Source organism: Aedes aegypti, chromosome 3 (genome assembly GCF_002204515.2).
Source record: "Aedes aegypti strain LVP_AGWG chromosome 3, AaegL5.0 Primary Assembly, whole genome shotgun sequence".
Classification (NCBI taxonomy): Eukaryota; Metazoa; Arthropoda; class Insecta; order Diptera; family Culicidae; genus Aedes; species Aedes aegypti.
In genome coordinates, this window is record NC_035109.1 from 222,394,936 (window position 1) to 222,416,964 (window position 22,029).

The 22,029-nt window shown below is 39.7% G+C and overlaps 2 protein-coding genes across 4 annotated transcripts in view; one reads left to right on the forward strand and one right to left on the reverse strand.

Moving 5' to 3' along the window:
• Positions 1–22,029, reverse strand: part of LOC5578199 (zinc finger protein 394) — a 42,583-nt gene that overhangs the window by 13,490 nt on the left and 7,064 nt on the right. Inside the window, exons 2-3 of one of the 3 annotated variants that reach the window (XM_021854355.1) lie at positions 18,650–19,603; positions 18,309–18,589 (exon numbers count right to left, since the gene is read on the reverse strand). In XM_021854355.1, the coding sequence (XP_021710047.1) occupies positions 18,665–19,603 (939 nt within the window). In that variant the 3' untranslated portion in view covers positions 18,309–18,589; positions 18,650–18,664. The other 2 variants (XM_021854356.1, XM_001656791.2) reach the window with 2 other exon arrangements.
• On the forward strand, positions 12,776–14,805 carry LOC5578198 (zinc finger protein 28). Its single transcript, XM_001656789.2, has 3 exons — positions 12,776–13,023; positions 13,780–14,552; positions 14,614–14,805. Exons 1-3 carry the CDS (start codon positions 12,877–12,879, stop codon positions 14,741–14,743), a joined length of 1,050 nt encoding a protein of 349 aa, XP_001656839.2. The 5' UTR covers positions 12,776–12,876; the 3' UTR covers positions 14,744–14,805.

Consider the following 22,029-nt stretch of genomic DNA (forward strand, 5'->3'; position numbering starts at 1 on the left):
AAAAATGCTGGAGAAATTTCTTGAGGAATCTAATGAGGAATCCCAGATGCAATTCATCGAGCAATTCTTGGAAAAGATTTTATTCAATAATACCTTAAGTAGGTTTTGAGAAATTCCGGAGAGTAATTATGGATGAATTTTTGAAAGAATCCTTATAAAAATGCCTGGATTAAATGAAAAAGGCGTAGGAATTATTGTAGGGTTTCTTGTAAAAATGTCGATTTTTTTTCGAATACTCTATAATAAACCTTTGGGAAAAAACTTCTGTAGGGCATGCGGGAAGAATCCTAGAAGTAGCGATTGAAGAAATCTGTGAAAGAATCAGTGATCTGGAGGAAATACTGAGATTTTTTCTTCAGAGTAATCTCTATGAAAATTACTGGAGTTAGTAGCGTAGGAATGCTCTAAATTTTTTAGTATAAAATTGAGAAGAAATTCCTCTGAGCTTCTATTGAAAAATTGCTGGTGGCATTCCTGGTGGAGTTCTTGAAAACATTCCAGAAGGAATCTCTGGATAAATAGTTACGTAATAGTCTCTGAAGGTTTTTCTGGAGCCTCTAGAATGTTGCACCAGAATTCATTGCAAGCAGATTAACCATCTATTTCCGACTACTTCAATCGATAGTTTCTTTATGAAAAAGCGTTTTTATAAGAAGTAATTCAAAAAACAATATTTCAAAGGTCTATTTTTTTCAAAATCAGTTTAAAATTTGTTGGTTGTTTTACAATAGTAAACTGATTGCTTACCAATTGTTTTACTATTTAAAAAGTTAGTTGACTTTTGGATTAATCTGATAAGTATAGAATCATAATCTACTGTTAACTCTCCCTTACTCGATATTTCGTATCTCGATATCGAGTTAGAGAACCACAGTAAAAGTTGGTTTTCATGGTTACTGCGATGGTCCCTTGGATCGCATTTGCACTGGTTTTGTGTTCCATAATTCGATACCTCCCTTACTCTATGGCCCCTTCAATATCGAGTTATGGAGAGTTGACTGTAGAAACTAATGCATAGTATTCCTCTGGTTCGGTTTGCCTCAAGTTCGTCAAAAATAATTGAGCTCTGGAGCTACCATGGGAAAGAGAGGGTTATGGCAAAAACTGACTTTAGATACCATATTGATTATAATGTCTTTAGAGACCTTAACTAAAAATAAACACTTTTTAGAGATATGCATTGAAATAGTATCCAAGCCTTTAAAAAAGATCTGCTTACCTGAAAATATACTATTTTTACTAGCTTTAATCTTTTCCTACAAATATTTTTTTATTTCATATGCTTATGAAAGATACCCAACTAGTACTGGGAATCGTATTTGCCTTTCCCATTTTAGCAATTCTAAGTCCTACTTCCTTATTTAAACAAGTTATTCGGAATATTGAAAATAATTTGAAGTGAATTGACTGAATACCTCAAGTTGTAACAGCGGCGCAGTCGAATTTTTTTTTATTGAAGAAATGTTGTGTTACAAAAAGGACATATTCTGGCATAATAATTACTGGTTCGAGGTTTTTTTTTCCTGCGTATAGCCGAAATCTTCTGATTATATTTAGGTTTTTTCCATGTTGAATAAAATTCCCTGATAATTCCAGGTTTTCCAGGATTTTTCAGGTAGTAGACACCCTGCTAACTTAAAACTTATCCTAAATTAAGAAGGCCGATTCAAAATTTTCTCCCGAAAAATTAGCTCAAAATAGTTGAAAAAAGTGACTTTTTGACGAAAAAAGTGACTTTAGTTGAAATGGCTTCAAAAAAGAGCCTTTAAAGTGACTGGCCTTAAAAAAGTGACCAAGTCACTTAAAAGTGACTCGCTACCAGCCTTGCAAGTGGTACACATCATTGAAACGCTGACAACAAACATCTAGAGGATTATGCTGGTCATATTGAGTCCGATGCATGGCCTGTCGGAAGAAATCGAATCTTCTAATCGATCGTCCCGGAGCGTTTATGCGCAGCCTTCCTAAGAGCTCAGAGCAATCAATATTATTGTTCAGGAGGTCGAAGATCAATAGTCGTTGTAGAAGTTCCCGTCTTATTTGTAGAGTTGGCAATTTTATAAGTGCACATCGTTGTTCGTATGGAGGGAGATGCTGACCATCACGCCACGGAAGATGACGAAGAGCAAATCGCAGAAAACATTTCTGCACACGTTCTAGGCGAGCGATTTGGACGGAATGATATGGGGCCCAGACGGTGACGCCGTATTCTAATATACTGCGTACAAGCGAAACGTATAATGATTTCAAGCAATATACATCACGAAACGCTTGGGTATTACGTCTTATTATGCCCAAAACTGCAAATGCCTTTGCGGTTACAGAAGAAATATGCTGCGAGAATTTTAGCTTCACGTCGAGAATAACTCCCAGATCTTTAACGGCTGTGACCCTTTGAATTACGTGCCCATGGTGTATTCAAAAGTAGTTGTTGATTGCAACCGGGAGAATGTAATTGAGTTGCACTTCTTAATATTGACTTCCATTCCATTTTCACTGCACCACTTCAACAGTGCGTCTACATCCATTTGAAGTGCGCAGCAATCAACAAGTGACGTCACCACACGGAAGAATTTTAAATCGTCTGCATACATCATCTTCGGGGATTTGATTGCGATCGATAGATCGAGAGCAAAGAGCACAAAAAGGAGCGGCCCTAGATGGCTGCCTTGGGGGACACCAGAAGCAACTGTGAAAAGAGCCGAGTTTGACGAACCAATTCTTCACATTCTTCACATATGCATTTCGACCCGTTAGATACGAGTAAATCCAATCGGTGAACCAAGTTGGAAACCCATATCGTTTCAGTTTCTCAACTGCGAGAGCGTGGGGGACACGGTCAAAAGCTTTCGAAAAGTCGACGTAGATAGCGTCGACTTGCTGCCGTTTTTCAATTTTGTCGATGAGAAGGGATACATAACTCATGATGTTGGTAGTAGTGGATCTCTTCTTTACAAACCCGTGTTGTTCATCAGCGATTATATGGCGCACCGACGGATATACGACGTCCAGCAACATACTCTCAAAAATCTTTGGTAGGCAATTGAGGATAGATATCCCTCTGTAATTCTGCACGTTGTGGATGTCACCAGTTTTGTGGATTGGAGTAATTGCTGCCGTTTTCCATATTACGGGAAAACATCCTTCCATCAGCGAGCGGTTGAAGAGAAGCGTACAGGGGAGGGCCAGCGATGAGCAGCACGCCTTGATGAAGCAAGGTTGCAGCTTATCCGGACCTGGACCTTTCGAATCGTCGATGTGAAGCAGTTTCCTAGTCACTTCTGCCTCGGCGAACGAAAACAAATGCATGTTGAGATCAAACATCGGCAAACTATTCAAGTATTGTTCATTCAAAGGTGGTGAGTTATTACTTGACACGCCTTGAAAGAAACACGAGAATAAGTTTGCGGACTCGGCTGATGACGATGACGTAGCATTCTCATAGAACATGTTGAGAGGAATTCCGTCATTTGTTGTTCGCTGGCGAATGTGTTTCCAAAGATGCTGTGGGTTCTCCTTGACATCGTTTTCGACGCGGAGCACGTAAGACCTGAAGCATGCTGGGTTCAGAGAGTTGAATTGGCGCTCTAATTCCCGTACAAGTGCCTTTAAATCCATCACATTGTCGTGTAACCAGGTTTCGGTAAAAACAACGATGTCGTAGTCGCATGAAGAGAGAGCCATGTGCAGTTCGTTTGTTTTTATGCGGAGTCCACGCACATTCTGATAATACAGAGTGAGTGGGTGGTGTACGGAAGATCGGTCAGGCTTGCAATCAGAAATCGTGACGGGAGAAACGGTGATCGGCGATGGGCTAATGTATATTCTGTCGTCAGTTGTGTGCGGGTTTACATCGAGTGCGGGCGAGTCTGGTAACGTGTGCTCAGATAGTCGGTTTTCTTCATCGTCCAAATTGAAATGTGTTTCGTGAGTGAGAATCGAATTCACAGAAAATAATTCCTTTTTGCCATGTTTCAGTGGATAGTGCGGTGTTTTTTAGCAATACCGACATTGAACGACACAAAAGTGAGTTCGTCAAGATTTTTACCTTTGGGAACTAACTTTCGGACGTCGACGGTCTCACTGCTGTTTAGATTGCTCTTCACCAGTTCGCGAATATTTTCCTCAGTCGCTTTGGGGTCGAAGCCAGACAGGTACATCCAAAACAAATCAACTTTCTCCTGACGGACTGCTAGTGGTACTATCACGGATGGGTCGATTTCTTTGGTGCCAGTAGACAGTTCAGCACAGGATTCGTCGTCGACTCGAGGACGTTTCCTACAGATGTCCACAGGATTATTTCTGCGTGGTGTTGTGAGTCGAGCAGGTAAGGCGGTGGGCAGATGATTCAGGATTGTATTTATTTTGATTGTGTTTTCGTTGATATCTTTTCTCAACTCCGTGAGGGCTTTGTTGTGATCATCTTTGTTAGCTTCAATTGCACTGTTGGTGGATGAAATAGCTTGACGAAAATTCGCGTTTTTCATCATTTTGGTGCACGCGTTACACATCCAAAATACCTGGGCACAGGTTTTAATCACATCACGGGTAGCGTCAGAAATCTTCACGCATTTCAAATGGAAAGTGGATCGACAGAAACCATTACAGATAATTTCATCTGCTTCACTCATCTCCAGAGCACAGGAGCAGCAAACCGAGATGGCGTCCATGGTTTGTTTGGCAAAGTTTCTCGAATTATTCGAAAATATTTCGATATTTGCAGTCTTAGGCACTTGTACTCCAGGTGATTATGATGAAGTGATGGGATAACTCCACTAAGGGTAGATGAATCCATCGGCTAATACCAAATGTGTCAGATTGGCATGGTAGAAACCTGACGCAGTTTCTGTCAGGACATGGTTGTTATAGACAGTACCTGCATATGTTCGGGCACTCCTGCGTGCCCCAATTGTGCTGGTGTGGAAGAAACAGCGGAGCATGTGGTGTTCGATTGCCCCCGTTTCATAGTTGTGAGAGGTCGCATGCTCACTATATGCTGAGGGGACACGTCCCCCGACAATATAATAGAGAGAATGTGTGCGGATGCCGAGTGCTGGAATGCAGTAACTACGGCTATCACTCACATGGCGTGCCGACCAAGAGTTGGCTGCAGAGGATTAGCCCTGCCGGGGCTGGTCCCTTGTAACATCGTTTAAGTCGGCTAGGAGAAGCAGTTTGCCTAGGCTACTTCTGCTACAGGTGTTGTGCTATATGCACAGGCCCCTCCCCGAAGAAATACCGTAAGGTGGTTCCGGGAGATAAGGGTCTGAGACCAAGGGTAATGGGCCGTATGAATAAAATGTAGTAAAGTTGAGTTACATTCTCGGTAGTAAACGCTATATGTGGAACACGAGTGGAACATGTTTGTGTCATTTTCCTTTCTACACCTTTCGAACATACTACAAACAACGCATTGCTATGAATAAAGGTAGCATTTACTACAAAGCTACTGGTAGTTAGCTTCAGAGGTTGCTACACATGCTTTGAGATTGCGGAATTGAATGGAATAATTTAATTTTGAGTACAAATCATGGGAAAACGATATGAGTTTTGATATTTCGGAAGGTATTTTGAGTTTTGCTTAGGAATTCTGAGGTTACGAAAACATTCGCCCCGCCAATGCTGAGATTCCGGTAAGATTACCGGCAGTGGCAAATTTGTAATATCCGTGTGAATTCTGCCATTACGATAATTATGTTATTTTCTAGGAATTTTAGGATGTCGGTAGGAATTCAGATAATGTAATTCTGAATTTTACGTGTAAATTCTGACATCTCAGATTTCCTTTTGAATTCCGGAATTCCTGTACGAACTTTGAGATTCCGATAGGGATGTCGGATTTTTTATGATAATTCTTGAGGTTTAAATACCATTCTAGGAATATTGCGGGAATATTAGGAATCTGGTTAAAACTCTAGAATTGGGGTGGGAATGGGATTCCGAATATTAATCTCTTGGAATTCTGTGGGTATCTTTGAGACGGTATTTCTGTAAGAACATAAACCTTTTGAATGTCGGTACATATTTTATAGATTTCAATGGGATTTTTTGGGAAATCGATAAGAATTTTAATAATTTTAAAGAGAACCCGGGAGTTTTAGGAGAGATCCTCATTGAATTCTAACGACTACCAATTGGGTCCTAAAATGTTAAATGAAATCTTGTTTTTGTTCAATAACACGAAAGAGCAAGTTATTGCAATAGGGTCCTAAAGCCCTGTCCCGATTTTAGTGCCAAACGCTTAAGTTTAGGCCAAAAATACATGTTTACTCAATTTTATAATGTTTTCCGTTGGTTTAAGTCCAACAATTTGTTTTTATGTTTTTTTAGATTTTGTCACACCCCTTGGCTTAAACTCAAATTTTAGGTGTATTTTGTTTTCCGTGTCCCTTCCGAAATGTCAGATAAGAACAACCCCAGTGTTAAAACTAAAACCCCTGTGGTGTTTTTGTCAACTAAGCGAACGTCAAACATGATCTCAAGTGTCAAGGTTCATTTATGTACCCAATTTATAAATTAAAGTTTAAACATGATATAGCCGTTATTTGAGCGGGAAAAAATGCTAAAGTAGTTGAAGTAACATGATCTTTCGTATTGTTAAATAAAAACAAGATTTTATTAAAAATTTTAGGACCCAATTACTTTAGCAATTTTTCCCGCTCAAATAACGGCTATATTATATTTAAACTTTAATTTAAAAATTGGGTCCATAAATGAACCTTGACACTTTTGATCATGTTTGACGTCGACAAAAACACCACAGGGATTTTCGTTTTAACACTGCAACCCATTCGCGTCTACGAAGGTAATTACCACAGTTGACCCTATGCGTGAAGCTCCGATTATTTTACATGACAAAGCATAGGAAGTCAATTTTCAAATGCTTCTAAACAATTCAAAACACTTTTTAATTAAATTCTGTAAAGTGTACGGGGTTAGACTATTGATCAACTATAGAATCAGCAGCATATTGAGAAAAAATATAAAACACAAATTTATATGCTTATAGTGTAGCCCATCAAAAGTATATCAACATATACTGAAAAGATTTAAAAAAAAACTATTGTAGTTAATTTTATATGAGCATTTAAAATTTCGCTTCCTATACCTCGCCGGGTAAAATTTTCGACGCTTCACGCATCGAGCAAACTTTTCCCAGGTGTCAGCACCGTACCTTCGTACACTCGAATGGGGTTGTTCCTATCTGACATTTCGAAAGGGACACGGAAAACAAAATACACCCATAATTTGAGTTTAAGGCAAGGGGTGTGACAAAATTCAAAAATAACATAAAACAATGTTTTTTGAACTCAAACTAAAGGAAAACATTAGAAAATTGAGTAAACATGTGTTATTGGCCTAAACATAAGCGTTTGGCACTAAAATTGGGACAGGGCTTTAGAACCCTATTGAATCACTACAATTCCCATAAAAATCTCTACATTCTAAGGTCTAGAAATTCCAAGGATACTATCAGAAACCCCAGTACTGGTGCTAGAAAATATGTGATTCCTAATTTGATAGCTGTAGTCTCAAGATCTCTTCATAGATGTTAAGCTAATATTTAGAAAAAATCATCAATCACTGGCGTTGGCGAAGACCGAAAACCATTCAGAAAATTCTTTGATGTACCATCATCATAAAATCATAGACATAAAGAGAGTACCAGACTAATCGCAAAATTACACTACAAATCTTGTCAAATTACAGCACCTTCATGATTTTGTGCAAATTGTCGCGTAATCGATTAGATTCCATGCATTTCCGTCATATGCATGATTGTATTAATTTTAGCCGTCACTCTGAATAGATTATTCTTTACGTGCAGAAACATTCTGTACTCTGAATGGAAATTTCTTAACGTGCAGCTTCAGTCACTGCTCATGTTCGAAAGTAGTAAGTACTACATGTTCGAAAAGTTTTTTATTCATACCAAAAGTGTAGTAAACTTTGTGGATTTTGTTTTTGAGTAGATGCTACATGTAGTAAAGTTCAAAGTTTTTTATTTATATCACCCGTCGATGCACTGTTCACCGCTTGAGCAATTCTAAAAGAAAAACTGTGTAAGTACTCATAAGAACACTAAGTTGAGAATTAGGCTCTCTAACGCCAGAAAGAATACCAGATCTCTCAAATAAATTCAAAATTCCTTACCGGTATCTCAAAATTATTTTCGAAACGTCAAAATTTCTACAGAAATCTCAAAATGCCTTTCGAAATATCAGAGCTGACATCGTTTACCCATGATGTTTACTCAAATTATAATTATTCCATTCATTTCAACAATCTCAAAGCATGAGTAGCAACCTCTGAAGCTAACTACCAGTAGCTTTGGAGTAAATGCTACCTTTATTCATAGCAACGCGTTGTTTGTAGTATGTTCGAAAGGTGTAGAAAAAGAAATGACACAAACATGTTCCACTCGTGTTCCATATATAGCGTTTACTACCGATAATGTAGTAAACTCAACTTGACTACATTTCTTGCATACTCTGAGATAACGCCCTAAGAGCCATTGGTAGCCACGTATGTAGCTCGTTGTTTCTGAGCACAAGAAACAATAAGCATACAAACCAACATCACAGGCAGGTAGATAATGATCTTTTCTTTCCCATAGCGTTGTTAAATAACATGAAAATCCATTCAAATGCTCAGAAACAACGAGCTACACACATGGTTACCAATGACTTTTAGGGCGAGATCAGAAGTTATGCGAGATTTTTATTCATACCGCCCATTGTCGCGCGCCCACCAAATCGGAACGCGCGTGTGGGACACGCAACGTGTGACTCGTTCCCGACATAACTGACATAACGGATAGAAGCTATTTTCGAAGACGAAGAAGAACAACCATTCAAAGAAGTCTCTCTCTTCGCGCAACTCTCTGTATATGGGATTGTTCAAATATTACGTAACGCAACAGGGGGAGGGAGGGGGTCTGACACAGTGTTACGGTTCATACAAAAATTTAAAAAATTCCATACAAAAGCTGTTACGTGGGGGAGGGAGGGGGTCCAAAAATTGGCGAATTTTGCGTTACGTAATATTTGAATGAACCCTATACAGTGGCCCAATAGGGTCCTAAAGCCCTGTCCCAATTTTAGTGCCAAACGTTTAAGTTTAAGCCAAAAACACATGTTTACTCAATTTTCTAATGTTTTCCGTTGGTTTAAGCCCAAAAAACATTTTTTAGATTTTGTCACATCCTTTGGCTTAAACTCACATTTTGGGTGTATTTTGTTTTCCGTGTCCCTTACGAAATGTCAGATAGGAACAACCCCAGTGGTCGAACTAAAACCCCTGTGGTGTTTTTGTCGACTAAGCGAACGTCAAACATGATCAAAAGTGTCAAGGTTCATTTATGGACCAAATTTTTAAATTAAAGTTTAAACATGTTATAGCCATTATTTGAGCGGGAAAAATTGCTAAAGTAGTTACAGTAACATGCTTTTTCGTGTTATTAAATAAAAACAAGATTTCATTAAAAATTTTAGGACCCAATTTCATATTCGTACAGGACACTGTTTTCACATCAAGTTAGTGCAAAACTATTAAATGATGTATTGAGTTCAAAATACTTTATCCATATTGAAGGTAATAGGTTCATTCATTTATTTAGTTAACATCTACACAGATAACACTGAATCAACAATTTCACGCCACAATACTCGGTTCATGGCCTCATCTCTCCATCCTCGGTTCTGCCCCACGCTCGCCAAATCGATACGCACTTGATCCGCCCACCTAGCTCGCTGCGCTCCACGCCTTCTTGTACCAACCGGATCCGAAGCGAATACCATCTTTGCAGGGTTGCTGTCCGGCATTCTTGCAACATGCCCTGCCCATCGTATCCTTCCAGCTTTGGCCACCTTCTGGATACTGGGTTCGTCGTAGAGTTGGGCGAGTTCGTGGTTCATCCTTCGCCGCCACACACCGTTCTCCTGCACACCACCGAAGATCGTCCTAAGCACCCGACGTTCGAAGACTCCAAGTGCTTGCAAGTCCTCCTCGAGCATCGAAGGTAATAGGTGTCATCTATTATTTGGCAATCACATTTTTTTTCCATTAACATTCATCTTCGGATTATTGGAAAAGTATTGAATTTATGTCTGAAATTCATCAAATTCCATATTCGTACACCTATAAAAAAATAACCGTACAGCATTCAAAACTAAATTTTAATGCTCTATTTGATTGCTTAAGTGCTTAAGTGATGTTCAGATGCAGTAAATTACATTTGGATAATTTATTGGCGGACATATTTGAAATTTAGGTAAAATTATGAGAAATGCCAGTTTTTCAATGATTTGCTATAAAATCCTATAATTCGAACAATAACATTCATTTTTGTTATTGGATCCAATCTATTAATTATATTCGTGAGCTCTGAAAAAAATCATAAACAGAATTGGGTCCTAAAATTTTTAATGAAATCTTGTTTTTATTTAATAACACGAAAAAGCACTAAAATTGGGACAGGGCTTTAGGACCCTATTTAACCCTTTTGAATTCAGAAAATTGTTGTGTCGTAACTTCAAAACTCTTTTAAAATGATATTTTCAATCAATGTAAACCAAATTTTCATTCTAAACAACAGGTAAAGGTTAATTTTGAATTTGTCTGTAAAAAGAATTTGAAGTACGATCTTCGTTTTACAACAAAGTACCCTACACTACGCTGTACATACCTCCACGTAATCAATGTTATCGCAATATTCAATTATCGTTGAATTCATATTCAAATTATACTCAAAATAGGATTCTATTTTGCAGTTTATTGACTTTATGAGAAAAATATGAAATAACTGGAATGAGCAGAGAGCATTGATATACTTTTTACTAGAATATATCCTGTTATTTTCATCATTTCAAAACACGTATGTGTTGCGGTTACGGCAATAATATTTATTCTATAAATCTCTTCAATCTTGTTTGGTAGTAAAATGTACAATAATAATAAAAATTACGCAATGTTTTGATAATTGTTCCTATCCATAGATCATTTAATAGTTTTATATCAACTTGATATGGAAACAGTGCCCCGTACGAAAATGAAATTGAGTCACTGTAGACTCTGACAACAACCTTTCGAACATTCAGTTTCTCTCATTGGCCGCCGAGCAGTGACACTGATGATTGTATTCCACTCACTGATCGCGCTACGCTGGTTTCTCAAATTTCTCAAACTTCCAACACAAGCGCATGGAAGAATGGTAGTCGAGAGCTGTCAAAACATATGGAAAATGATGAAAAACTGTTACGTGGGGGTGGGAGGGGGTCTAAAATTGACCAATTTTGCGTTACGTAATATTTGAATGAACCCCTATAATTTAAGCTGGCGAACCAGTTCCGCTTTCCGTTGTCGTTCCGCTATCATTGCGTTTGCGCCTTTAGATGCATCAGAAACAAATGCAATTGGGTCCTAAAATTTTTAATGAAATCTTGTTTTTATTTAATAACACGAAAAAGCATGTTACTGTAACTACTTTAGCAATTTTTCCCGCTCAAATAATGGCTATAACATGTTTAAACTTTAATTTAAAAATTTGGTCCATAAATGAACCTTGACACTTTTGATCATGTTTGACGTTCGATTAGTCGACAAAAACACCACAGGGGTTTTAGTTCGACCACTGGGGTTGTTTCTATCTGACATTTCGTAAGGGACACGGAAAACAAAATACACCCAAAATTTGAGTTTAAGCCAAAGGATGTGACAAAATCTAAAAAAATGTTTTTTGGGCTTAAACCAACGGAAAACATTAGAAAATTGAGTAAACATGTGTTTTTGGCTTAAACTTAAACGTTTGGCACTAAAATTGGGACAGGGCTTTAGGACCCTATTAAATATTTAAAAAAATCTTCAAAATCATTTTATTTTCCCGACAATAGGGTCCTAAAGCCCTGTCCCAATTTTAGTGCCAAACGTTTAAGTTTAAGCCAAAAACACATGTTTACTCAATTTTCTAATGTTTTCCGTTGGTTTAAGCCCAAAAAACATTTTTTTAGATTTTGTCACATCCTTTGGCTTAAACTCAAATTTTGGGTGTATTTTGTTTTCCGTGTCCCTTACGAAATGTCAGATAGAAACAACCCCAGTGGTCGAACTAAAACCCCTGTGGTGTTTTTGTCGACTAATCGAACGTCAAACATGATCAAAAGTGTCAAGGTTCATTTATGGACCAAATTTTTAAATTAAAGTTTAAACATGTTATAGCCATTATTTGAGCGGGAAAAATTGCTAAAGTAGTTACAGTAACATGCTTTTTCGTGTTATTAAATAAAAACAAGATTTCATTAAAAATTTTAGGACCCAATTATCTATACTTGGAGCTAAATACATTGTGACAGAAAAATAGTATTGATCGACTCAATAGTTATTTTATAATAAACATTTGAACTGATAACTTCACTTAAATGAGCGGAATCTGGTGCACTGTGTGTAAAAATGTTCATAAATGCTCGGGTAACTCATATTAGGCACTTCATGGCGAAATTATCTCTCTTTCGCTCTTCAACAAAACTTGAAAACAATGGTGCCAGTACCTATTAACTTTGACAGGTACTGGCACCGTTGTTTTTAGATATTCCAAAGGAGGAAAAGAGAGCGATTTTCTGATGACGTCACCGTGCAATGGGCAATAGGAAACGATAATTCAACTCAATTTTGACAAGATCCAGGTTTTATGATTTTGGGTCACTTTAATTTAAATCTGAGTGAACTGGAATGAGCGTGTGATTCCAAAATTAATCGAAAATATTATTTTGCGACATCTCTAGTTTTGAGCATTGATTATAAACAAAAAAAAAACGTAATTTTGTTGCCGGATTTAAAAATGATAAATATTTCGTGAACGAATTGAAAATATTTAAAACAATGATAGAATACGACAGCAAGTATGTGCTAGAACACTTCTACAGCGTTTGCCGATTTTGTTTATCGGAGGACAATTGCGAGGACATTATTAGAAATGGAATGGTCAACGAATGCTTGGAAAAGGCCATCGATTTCATTGTTTCCAAGGTAAGTTGCGGTTCCATTCAAATTCAATGCTAGGGGAACTGGGGCTAATACGCCCATATTGAGAAAATAAGGCGATTTGTGCTATACAAGATAATATTAGGTAGGGAGCCGGATTCTATTATTGGCACTTTTGTTTCACTTCGGCAGTGGTTTTTTTTTTTGAAGAGCTCATTTTTGGCTACAATATGCGTCGTACTGAAGTGCTCTTTATTGCAAAGTTTTAGACAATTCGGCCAAGAAAAACCCCCCATGCCAATGTGAGAGATAATTTTTAGCATTAAAATTATTTTTGGTAGAAAACTTCAAAACAATGGATCAATAAGGTTCATCATTGTACTTGTTTTCCTGCATTCAGTTTTGAGACGTTGGTAACATAAGAGAAAACAGATACAGATTGTAAAAAGTGATCAATTTCACCCGAGATTACGGTATCGCGTTAGACATGCAGATATATCAGTGGGAGTAACTCAATTCAGAAGCCTAAATAACAGTAGCGCCACAGCTATTGCTAGCTATGGTCAATTGGCAACGAAAGCTATCAGTTACTAACTGTAGATATTGTTATAGAACACTAAGGCAGGTCTTGTTCCAATTGGGACATAACACTAGAAAGAAGGACTTACTAAAATACAGTTTTTCACGTAAAATAAAGATTAATTTATGAATTTCCCTTTGTGTACCCATCTATATTTTGTATTTAATCACAATTTGCACATATTTTAATTCGTACGCATCAATTTATATGTTAAATTTAAGGTCGACGAAAGCGATGGTCTTCCGAATAAAATTTGTCGAAAATGCCTTACTTGCGTGATAGAATTTGCCGAGCTTGAGGCGCGTTGCCAAGAGGTGTATGAAGTTCTACAACAAGTTTCAGATCAAGCAATTAACTCTCAAAACTGCGAAGAAATATCAATTGAAAATGCAATTGTAGAAGATACAAAATCGATCCAGGGCTTGGATACGATAGCTGACAACGATGAACCTCCGGAAGACACATACATTAATGCGGAGAAACTTATCGAATCTGCTATTATTGAGGAGTCAACAGCTTCACAACATTCAGAAGATACATTATATCTGACTGAGAACAATCTTATCGAGTCACCTTGTACTGAAGAGCAGTCAGTCATGAAGGCGCAAACCAGAAAGAAGGGCAAGAACTGCCCCATATGTGGAAAATTTGTTTCTCAGCTTAGCAAACATCTGCCCATGCATTCAGACGTAAAACGACATGCTTGTTCCTTTTGTAATAAGCAGTTTGCACACGACACAACCCTCAGGAAGCACATCAATTCGGTTCACCTTAAACTAAAGAGGTATCAATGCCAACATTGCCAGGAGTCCTTTACGGATCCCAGCTCACTTCGGTATCACAATGTAACCAAACATCAGGACACCAAAAACTTCACCTGTTCCATTTGTAACAAGTCATACTACACATCAACGGGCCTGCAGCAGCACAACAGTTTGAACCACGAGCAACGCAAGTTCAAGTGCGAGGAATGTGGAAAGATGTTCGCCATGAAGTACGGAATTTGTTTAGGAAGAATATGAATACCTAATTAACTTGAACCATTTTTCTTCTAGGTACCATTTGAAGGAGCATGAGAAAACTCACTCGGATGTGCGACCTTACGCCTGCAGTTTGTGTGATAGGACTTTCAAGCGTTCGAAGAATTTGAACGAACATTTAGCTGTTCACGAGGGTAAAGTGTAGTGGATAAAAAAAAAGTCTATATAAATAAAAATGGAGTAGTGTTTGTATGACACGAAATAACTTGAGAACGGGACACCCGTTTTGCACAATTCTTTGGCTGTTGTATTCTTAAAGGGTTCCGACATGTTCGTGTGACGAAATAGTTTAGGGAAGTTGTCGGAAAATTTGGTAAAACGGGGGAGTACTAATATGTCATTTTGTATGAGAGCTTTCATGACATTTTTCAACAGCATACTTGACAAGACGAAGTTTGCCGGGACCACTAGTTGAAAATTAATACTACTGAAAATTGATGTTACTCTCTATGTTTTGATCATTGTCGTTACGTGGAACTGTAAATCTCTCAACTTCATTGGGAGCACACGCATACTCGCCGATGTGCTGAAGGACCGTGGATTTGGCATCGTAGCGTTGCAGGAAGTGTGTTAGAAGGGATCAGTAGCGCGAACGTTTAGAGGTAACCATACCATCTACCAGAGCTGCGACAACACACACGAGCTGAGAACAGCTTTTATAGTGATGGGTGATCATTAGAGTGATGCAAATTTTGAAATGCTTGCTCCCCTATGCTTAAACGATTTTAATTATGGTAAATAGCATCCTCCCAAAGTTTAAAGTGATCCGGAAGAAATTTGACTGTGCACACGCCATTTGAAGTTTATATGGAGATTACTATGGAAAACGCCAATCTTTTGTGTTCAGCCCTCTAACACGTCATCATAATATTTTAGGTAAAAGTGAACACACTCATCTTATGTGAAAACTTCCCAGCTACAACTTTGTCAAAGACCACTTTTTGATTGGACCTCACGATAAATTGTTATTCTTCATCATAAAGTTGGTTTGCATGTAGCATGCTTCACCAACTGTTCGGCAGGCAACAGCGGTGCTCCTGGCAGGAAGCATAGATCAAAGTAATCCAGGCTACTATGTTCTACAGCAAAAGAGCAGTGTTGCTCTGAAAGTAATTGAATGATCATCTCAGCACGATTTGGACTTTGTTATCAATAATAACAAATAATCCTTACGTCCCATCGAAATATGGTCTTCGGCAAAGTTGTAGCTGGGAAGTTTTCACATAATATGAGTGTGTTCACTTTTACCTAAAATATTATGATGACGTGTTAGAGGGCTGAACACAAAAGATTGGCGTTTTCCATAGTAATCTCCATATAAACTTCAAATAGCGTGTGCACAACCAAATTTCTTCCGAATCACTTCAAATTTTGGGAGGATCATTTTAATCATAATTGACATCGTTTAAGCATAGGGGAACAAAAACTTCAAAATTTGCATCAGTCTAGTGATCAAGCAATGTGCAATTTGAGGCTCAAAAGCCAGTTCTTCAACTTCAGCATAATAAACGTGTACAGCCCTCACTCCGGAAGCACTGATGATGATAAAGACGCATTTTACGCGCAGCTCGAACGCGAGCTGTCCAAGCCACGACGTCAAAATCGTCATAGAAGAATCTAAACGCTCAGGTTGGCCAGGAGGAATTCAGACTGACTATTGGAAAGTTAAGCGCCCACCGGCTGACGAACGAAAACGGCCTACGACTTTGATTTCGCAGCCTCCAAGAATATGGCCATTCGTAGCACCTACTTCCGGCACAGTCTTCCATATCGATACACCTGGAGTTCACCACAGCAAACCGATTCACAAATCGATCACGTTTTGATTGAAGGACGGCACTTCTCTGACATTATTGACGTCAGGACCGTGGCGCTAACATCTACTCTGACCACTATCCAGTGATGGTTAAACTGCACCCAAAACTCTCCGTCGTTAACAACGTACAGTACCGGCGGCCGCCCGGTATGACCTAGAGCAACCGGATGTCGCAGCTGCATACCCGCAGCACCTCTAGGCAGCATTACCGGAAGAGGGTGAGCTGGATGAAGACCCTCTTGAGGATTGCTGGAGAACAGTGAAAGCAGCCATCAAGAATGCAGCTGAGAGCAACGTCGGGTACGTGAGACGGAGTCGACGGAACGATTAGTTCGACGAAGAATGCAGCCCCCACTTTGAGGGAGTATTAGGATGCCAATTACCAGCTCAAGAACAATAAAGCTGCTGGTAAGGACGGTATCGGAGCTGAACCCATAAAGATGAGCCCGGTGAGGTGAGGCTGGCCATTTGTCTGCACCGGCTGATAGACACAATCTGGGAAACAGAACAGCTACCGGAGGAGTAGAAGGAAGGCGTAATATGCCCAATCTACAAGCTAGATTGTGAGAATTTTCGAGCGATTACCATTCTAAATGCGGCCTACAAAGTATTGACCCAGATCATCTTCCGTCGTCTGTCACCAGTAGTAAACGAGTTCGTGGGAGATTATCTAGCCGGCTTTGTTGACGGCCGATCGACAACGGACCAGGTCTTTACTGTACGGCAAATCCTTCAAAAATGTCGTGAATATCAGGTCCCAACGCATCACCTTTTCATAGATTTCAAGGCGGCATACGATAGTATCGACCGCGTAGAGCTATGGAAAATCATGGACGAGAACAGTTTTCCCGGGAAGCTTACGAGACTGATAAGAGCGACGATGGAAGGTGTGCATAATTATGTGAAGGTTTCAGGCGAACATTCCAGTTCATTTGGATCCCGCCGAGAACTACGACAAGGTGATGGACTTTCGTGCCTGTTCAATATTGCACTAGAAGGTGTTATGCGGAGAGTCGAGCTCAACAGCCGGGCTACGATTTTTACGAGATCCAGCCAATTTGTTTGCTTCGCGGATGATATGGACATTGTCGGCCGAACATTTGAAAAGGTGGCAGACCTGTACACCCGCCTGAAACACGAGGCAGCAAAATTTGGACTGGTGGTGATGCGACCAAGACAAACTACATGCTAGCTGGTGGGGCAGAGCGCGGCAGGGCTCGCCTAGGTAGCAGTGTTACCATAGACGGGGATACGTTCGAGGTGGTCGACAAGTTCGTTTACCTTGGATCCTTGCTGACGGTTGACAAAAACGTTAGCCATGAAATACGAGGGCGCATCTTCAGTGGAAGTCGGGCTTACTATGGTCTCCACAAGAAGCTGCGGTCAAAAAAGATTCACACCCGCACTTAATGTATCATGTACAAAATGCTCATAAGGCCGGTAGTCCTCTACGGGCATGAAACATGGACGATGCTCGAGGAGGACATGCAAGCACTTGGAGTTTTCGAACGTCGGGTGCTTAGGACAATCTTTGGCGGTTTGCAGGAAAACGATGTGTGGCGGCGAAGGACGAACCACGAGCTTGCCTAACTCTACGACTTACCCAGTATCCAGAAGGTGGCCAAAGCTGGAAAGATACGATGGGCAGGGCATGTTGCAAGAATGCCGGACAGCAACCCTGCAAAATGGTGTTCGCTTTGGATCCGGTTGGTACAAGAAGACGTGGAGCGTAGCGAGCTAGGTGGGCGGATCAAGTGCGTATCGATTTGGCAAGCGACTGAGAGCTGAATAATAAAGAGCTAGCTCAGTCTAGCTTGAGCCGTGGCATGTGACGGAGTCTAATCGTATCGGTTGTTGTTTCATTCATGTTTCATAAGAAGAAGTCTTATAACTATTTTAGTTGTTTAAGTTATAAAACAGTTTTATTCATATTTTCATATAAATTACCATTTATAACAATTATGTTTGGTAATACTGTATAGTATTATCATCATATAGGTGGTAGCAAAAAGGACCAATGTCGATGTTTTCATAATACATATTCATGAAATTTTAGTGCCAATGCGCCAAATTAGGGCACTTTACGTTAGCCGCAGATATTATCACAAGGCTGAGGAAGGCCTTAACGGTAAACTGTCGACACCGATTTTAAAAGGAAATTTCTCTAGAGTAAAACTGTGTAAAACAATACTTTCAAATGATTTATACCTTACAATCAAGCTTACAGTAACTTACCCGATGGCCCAACTATTAATCAGATTCGTCAGTTCGCTCACATTTCGTTTCGTCTTTCATCCCGTGCTTGGTATTACGATGATGTCGCAGAGCGGCCTTCGTGACGAACTTCCTCATACACTCCCCAACGCCACAGGGAAACTGCTCTGCATTTACTTCACTCGGATGAATGTGCTTCATATGGGAAGAAAGCTCCCCCGTTGTGATGAACCGTTTTTCGCAGTATATGCATGCGTGGTTCTTCTCCCCTCGGTGTGCTTTCATGTGGACGTACAAACCGTTCCGGGTGGTCAGTTGTTTATTGCATATTGTACAAGACAGATACTTCCGAACGCCCGATTCCGGATGTGCCAATGCCTTGTGTTCTTTCAGCTCGAACGATTGCTTATAGGCCTTATTGCAGTGATCACATGCATACGGACGCTCATTGGTATGCGTTCGGATATGACGACGTAAATCGTCCGAACGCAAGAACATTCTGGCACAGTATCCACATACCTTCCCGGGTTCACTATCCCTGGAGTGGATTTTCTTATGGCGGTTCAAAGTTTGCGACTGTGTGAAAGATTTTTGACACACATCACAAATATGCCTTTGCTTTTGTTTCGTAGTTAATTGAGGTTGATTTTCCAATGAAACAACTTCTGATTCCAAATGTTCTTCGGCTTGTACTGGAACTTCCATTGGAGTTTCTTCAATTACTAATTGCTCATATACTTGCTGTGTTGTTTCAGGAATAATGATTTCCGGTTTTTGTTCGTTGTCTTCATTGTCTGCTAACCGTTCGTCATTTATGATTGGTTTTGTATCCTGTTCCTCTTTATGGTCGTTTAGAAGCTCTAGCAGCAGAGTGTCCGTCTGGCGGCACATTTCGATAAATTGAAATGCAGATCGCGCCTTCTCGATGCATGTCAAGCACATAATTTTCGGGAGCCGATCCTTTTGATGGCCAACCTGAAAACAATTTATAATGTTAATTACCTGTCTTAATGATCTTAATGAGAACTTTAAAGACACCTACACGTTAATGCTTCCAGTGGACGATTTGTCATTTGAAGGAAGCACCACACTAGACAACGGACTAGCATGCAACGCCCAGTCGCACAGTCGAAATAAGTTCCTGACGAAAAGTTTTCCGGACTGAAGCGGGAATCGAACCCACACCCCTTGACTTGAGGCGGCTAAATGCTTGGTAACACTAACCGCACGGCCACGAAGCCCACAAACTTTAGAGACTTCATGCCTTAAAGGAGACCAAAAATAATCCATAAGGAACCAACAAAACAAACGGAAACTAAACATTAACCAAGATATAAAAGTTCACATCACGATTACTCGGAAAATCCTAACTAACATTATTTCAAGGACTTTTTCAAGATTTTTTATGATTTTTACAGTTTCACTCGGGTATTCAGTACTGGTAGCAGGTTTTTTTTCAGGCTACTATTTTGATGAAAGTCCCTGAAAACTCACTAAAGTTTTTACTTTTACCAAAATGGATCACTACTATTTTCCTACTTTTCTTTTCAAGGCTTCAAAGAAACCTTTAGACAAGCGGTCAAGATAGCCGTAGCGGTAAATGCACAGCCATTCTGCAAGTCCAAGCTGAGGGTCGTGAGTTCGAATCCCACAGGTCGAGGATCTTTTCATGAAGGAAATTTTGTCGACTTCCCAGGGCATAACGTATCTTCGTACCTGTCACACGATATACACATGCATAATTTTTTTATTTTATTTATTTATTATCAACAGACCTTATGGTAGTCCCAATGATAAAACTTAATCTAGGTTTACATAAATCGTTTAAACGTCGTGACAAATAATTGCTTTAAAGTAGCTCTAGAATAGTGGAAATCGAAAGCTACGCGGTTGAAAATTCTCAGCAGACCGGTGATTCCACAATTTAAACTGTAGTTTGTGCGGCGAAACTGAATCCTAAAAAGTGAATTGTTTCGCAAATTTCGGATTCTCGCTTGAAACGGTAGGTATCTCAGAATAGCAGGACAATCTATACGCGCTGACAATACATCAGAAACACACAGAGCACACGTAACGCTTCTTCGGCAGCTTAAAGTGTCCAATCCAATTAACTGGCAACGATCTTCGTAGGGTGGGAGTTCAAAACGGTTTTGCCACGGTAGATTCCGCAAAGCCCAACAAATAAATCTGCGTTGAACTCTTTCAATCCTATCAGATCCATTCAGATAGCAAGGGTTCCAAACAGCTGATCCGTATTCTAGCACTGAACGGACTAGGGCACAATACAGGGATTTCAGGCAATACACGTCTCTAAATTCCTTCCCTATCCGAAAGATGAGTCCAAGATTCCTTGACGCCTTCTCAGTTATGTAGGAAACATGTTGCCTGAAAGTCATTTTGGAGTCCAGTATCACACCAAGGTCTTTCATACTGCTTTCTCTGCTTAACCTTTCGCCAGACAAACTGTAATCGTAGAAAACTGGGTTCTGACTTCTAGAGAAGGAAACTACAGCGCATTTCTTAGCATTCAAAACCATCCTATTCAGATCACACCAATTTGCAAATATGAGTAACTGCTTTTGTAAAAAACTCGCATCGTTTGGTTTGGCAATTTTCAAGAAAATTTTGAAGTCGTCTGCGTATGATAGGCGAGGTCCTTCCAAAAGCTTATTTACATCGTTCAGATAGAGGATGAATAGTAACGGTCCCAAATGGCTTCCTTGGGGAACTCCAGACGATGCAGCAAAGCTGTCCGAGAGATGGTCTCAGATCTTTACGTTGAGTAGACGGCCGGTCAAATAAGAGCGAAACCAGTTTAGAACGGCTCCGTTGAAACCCAATCTCGACAATTTGGCGATAGCGATATCATGGTTGATTTTGTCAAACGCGGAGGATAAGTCCGTAAAAATAGCGTCCGTCTGCAATCCGTGTGCCATTCCATCGATTACGTAGTAAGTAGTAAAACAGAGCAGATTTGTTGTTGTTGACCGCTTCGGCATGAATCCGTGTTGATCGTTGGAGATGAACTGCTTGCATTCAAAGAAAACAGGTTCAAGTATCACCAATTCGAACAGCTTCCAAACAGCGCAGAGGGCAGAAATGCCACGGTAGTTGTCGACGTTGCTCTTGTCGCCCTTCTTGTGTACAGGAAACATGTATGCATTTTTCCATAGCGATGGGAAAGTACCGGTATTTAAAGAGAGCTGGAATATATGCTGAAGAGGAGTGACCAGGTTCTCGATGGATTTCTTCACCAGAACGGAGGGTATACCATCATGATCAATGATCAATACACAATGGGCAATGAAAGCTCTCAGTTAATAATTGTAGAAGTGCTCATATGAACATTAGCTGAGAAGCTGGCATTGTCCCAATTGGGACGGAACACCAGAAGAAGAATC